Consider the following 3,958-nt stretch of genomic DNA (forward strand, 5'->3'; position numbering starts at 1 on the left):
ATCGTTGTGCTACTTTGAGGTGACACACATGCTAGATGACGAGCGTGGGATCGTGCACCTTTGGGGATTATGACTTAGTTCGTCCTGTATGGCTGTTAAATCGCATATTTGATTGAAAACTGTTTGATATCATTGTGTTTTAGAAAGCATTATCATGTTTTAGACTGAATTCCATATTTGGCCCTCGTGCAATTGTTTTGGACCCTTAGGGGATTTTTACTACTATTCCTCACTGTTTTGACTTCATATTTGTACTCAGCCATGTTGTATGCTACTGTTTTCATAACTCAACCATATTTACTCCGTTTTGATATTTTAAATGATATTTTGGGCTGAGCATCAGGTTTTACTGTTGCCCGAGTGGCTTGAGAGATTTCTGACTGGGTGAGGTCGATGGCCACTGTTGTGAGGATATTATGGGATCGGGCTGCGCGCCACATCATGTTGTTACTGATTCATGATTTTGAGGCCGATGGCCTGATCTGTTATGCCATAAGGTGGCTTGTTATGAGGCCTAGGGCCTGTTTGATTATGCCACGAGATGGCTTGTTATAGTGATTGGGCTGTAGGAGCCCCTCCAAGAGTCTATACACCCCCTGTGAGCGCTGGTACCCAGTGTGAGTGATGTGATGTAGCCCGAGGGGCTGTTGTTGTTCCATGTTGTTGCTCGAGGGGCTATTCTCGATCCATGTTTTGCCCGAGAGGCTGTTCTTGATTCATGTTATGCCCGGGGGGCAGGGTACGAGTAATTGTGAGGTAACCCGAGGGGCTGGTTCTGATGATATTATGTCCGAGGGGCGGTTCATGATACATGTTTTGCCCGAGGGACTGTTTACGTTTCTATCATTTTTACTCACTATTTTGTCACTCGTTTGAAACTATTGGAAGATGTTTTAAAAAGGAAAGGGTTTTTACTGAAACTAAGTTTGATTTACGAAATAAATAATTTCTGTACTATTTTGGAAATGTACTGTATTTGCTGTAGCGTTATGGCGTGGCTTACGTGTTTTCTTACTGCTCAGCTTTCATTTACTTTTATTACTTACTGAGTTGGCGTACTCACATTACTTCCTGCATCATTTGTGCAAATTCAGGTATTTTTGAACCCCATAGTGGGTGTTGATTGCTCAATGACAGAGTTATCGGAATTAGCAAGGTAGCTGCCCGACGTTCGCAACCTTGCTCTCTCCCTCTTATCTTCTTTGGCTTGTTATAGTTTATTTTCAGACTCTTCGTTGTTTTCAAACCTTAGTAGATGCTCGTGACTTGTGACACCACGATGTCGGGCTTCTGTATTTATTCTGCACGATTCATTTAGACTTACATTATGAGATTATTGATTAAGTAATGGCTTAAAAAAATGACTTATTGAATACTGGTTGAATTCGGGAATTGTGTCGGCTGGCCTAGTTTCACGATAGGCGCCATCACGACATGGTTAGTTTTGGGTCGTGACACTTACATAATAGGGTATTATCAAACTCAAGGGCGAGTCACGAATTCTATCAACTAATTATCATTTCACAAACGCTATTTGTTAGTGTCCAATCTATTAGGCATACACTAACTCTGAATAGAGTTGTACCTTTTGATAAATCAAGACAATAAACAAATCACATTGATTATAATAACTATATCAAAGAGTATAAGCTTATTTAATGAATCAAAGGAAATATTTTATATATATTCAGTACAAAAACACCTTTTCTCTACTTGGTCCGTTCAATCTACACTAAGTATACTAGCACAAGAAGTTGGAGTAAAACCACTCCCATAATCAAGATAAATTATACTTTAATCTTGTGCTATAATCATCAAGATATTTTGCCCAACAATATCTTCGATTGTGAATATAATTTATTAATTATGAGAACCGTCAATTTAATCTACTGTGCATGAGCTAAGACTCCATACACTAAATCGTCTACTACATAACTAAAGGACACACATGTAACAAATGATCTATTTAAAGTAATATACTTTATTGAATTAAGTAAATTAAATAAATAGTTGTTCCATAAAGAATAAAGCATAATACTATATCCAAATCGCATGGTTAAATAGTATATTCCAACAGGAGCAACTCGAACTGAAAAGAGGAACTTGATACTAAAGGCTCTGGCGAAAAAATGGTTATAGTATGGTCAGCATTAATAAGAGGAATTATCTATTATGACCAGTTATAATTTGAATAGAAGAAAATGATCACACAAAGATATCATGTAGTATATTTTTTTACAGTTTATCCTATGTTATATCTTACTGATCTCTTATGAAAAGGCTCATATAACTAAAAAAAACTGGTTTAGTGCGTCATAAGATAATTTTGGCTTGTCTTTTCTATCTCAGTATGCGGTATTAAATGAATGTCCAAAGGTATATTTAAATCTGCTCGGTGCAAATAAAAAAAAAATTAAATTAAATTTGCAACATATTCAATTTCTGGTCTTTTTCTTTTTGTGTGAAAAAAAGAGCCACAATTATGTTTGTCACCACTCTCCTCACAAAGGAAACTGCAAAAAGTTCAGCAAAAGCAGGTAAAGATATGAAACAAGTAAAAAAATAATATCTCTAATATTGAGTCACCGTTGAAGTACAATTGATATGTGATCTTCTCTCAAACTACAGGGCTTACAATAGAATAGAATAAAACTGAATAAAATAAGCAAGATATTGAATGCCTATATTTTATTTTTTCCAGCCTCTGACCCTATAACTAATCTAGGACTTCGATAAAGTCCGTCCAGGTGCCCATGAATAGACCTCAGGGTGCAAAGCACCATTAGTAATTACACTCTGTGGCAAGCTATAAATATCAGGAACATCAACCTGATGACGCTGATGATTCTTTTGGTAATGTTGGTTTTGAGCTGAAGCAGCAGCGACCATTTCATCATCATCTAATGGCAAGCGATCAAATGTTGCATTCATAAAAGTTGCAGCCATAATCACCACTGGCCCTGAGGCAACGAGTGCACCCACCACACCCCCACCTATAACCTGTCCCTGAGCCCCTGCTAAGTAAATTGTTAGCCCTGTTACCCCTGGTGGTGCTGGTGGTGGAAGGACTGACCCGAGCATCGACAGGATTTCAAACCGCCCGTGGAGTGTGACAATGGACCCTGACGTGGCTGGTTGGCGCAATGTCACGTTTGTAACACACCCTGTTGCACTCAGCACGCATATGCCACGTTGCTTCCTTCGAGCAAAATTCACTAAGCTTTCGTTCACATCACAGCCTGAATTCACCTCCATTGCGTGTGCTCGTAATGCATTAGCACTGTCCCTTGTAATAATGATTGGTGGTTTGGGCTTGTTCTTGGAGCCGGCTGGCCTGCCACGTGGTCGTCTTATGGAATCTCTCTCGCGTACAGGCACTGTTACCTTTGGCAAATTTGCAGTAACCATTAAGCCATTTCCATCAATTCCAGGCTTGTGTGTACCAATTTTGTCTACTTCTTGATTCTGGTTTATGGTCTCTTTGGTTGCACCAGTGGAGAAAGTGAGGTTTGCACTGCCAGCCATTTCTTTTACTCCACTTTTGTTTACAGAAACTGAAGAGAATACAAAGATTTGGATTAATAATCTGTGTTTAAGTAAGAGGTTTTGGAAGATAAATTTATTGCAGAACCAAAAAGAATGACTAGAGATTAGGAGATGGTTAAGTAAAGCTAATTAATAGTATAAATAAATTGGCATTTTAGTTTATTCATCCAATTCCTAACTCTCAACAGATCCCCCCTTTCATGTTGATTGCCTTCACAAACATATACCAACATCTCATCTTAATTATTCTCTACTTGGCCCACACTACATTGCAGTAATTAACTGTCACAGAATTCATTAAATTACAAACCAGATATGCTAGATTTACACAGCAAAAGGTTGAAGATTGTATTGGTTATGCCCCATTTTTGCTAGATTCATAAACTTACAACAATGACATTGAGCTAAAAAT

The 3,958-nt window shown here is 38.2% G+C and overlaps 1 protein-coding gene across 1 annotated transcript; it reads right to left on the minus strand.

Annotated features, from left to right (window-relative positions):
• Positions 1–2,679: 2,679 nt before the first annotated feature.
• On the minus strand, positions 2,680–3,541 carry LOC107781529 (AT-hook motif nuclear-localized protein 16-like). Its single transcript, XM_016602246.2, has one exon. The coding sequence runs from the start codon at positions 3,523–3,525 to the stop codon at positions 2,722–2,724; it is 804 nt and encodes a 267-aa protein (XP_016457732.1). The 5' UTR covers positions 3,526–3,541; the 3' UTR covers positions 2,680–2,721.
• Between the last annotated feature and the right edge of the window lie 417 nt (positions 3,542–3,958).

This window comes from Nicotiana tabacum, chromosome 10 (assembly GCF_000715075.1).
Source record: "Nicotiana tabacum cultivar K326 chromosome 10, ASM71507v2, whole genome shotgun sequence".
Classification (NCBI taxonomy): domain Eukaryota; kingdom Viridiplantae; phylum Streptophyta; class Magnoliopsida; order Solanales; family Solanaceae; genus Nicotiana; species Nicotiana tabacum.

Coding starts and splice junctions, on each gene's coding strand:
- LOC107781529 (XM_016602246.2), bottom strand. CDS start 3,525: ATGGCTGGCAGTGCAAACCTCACTTTCTCCACTGGTGCAACCAAAGAG.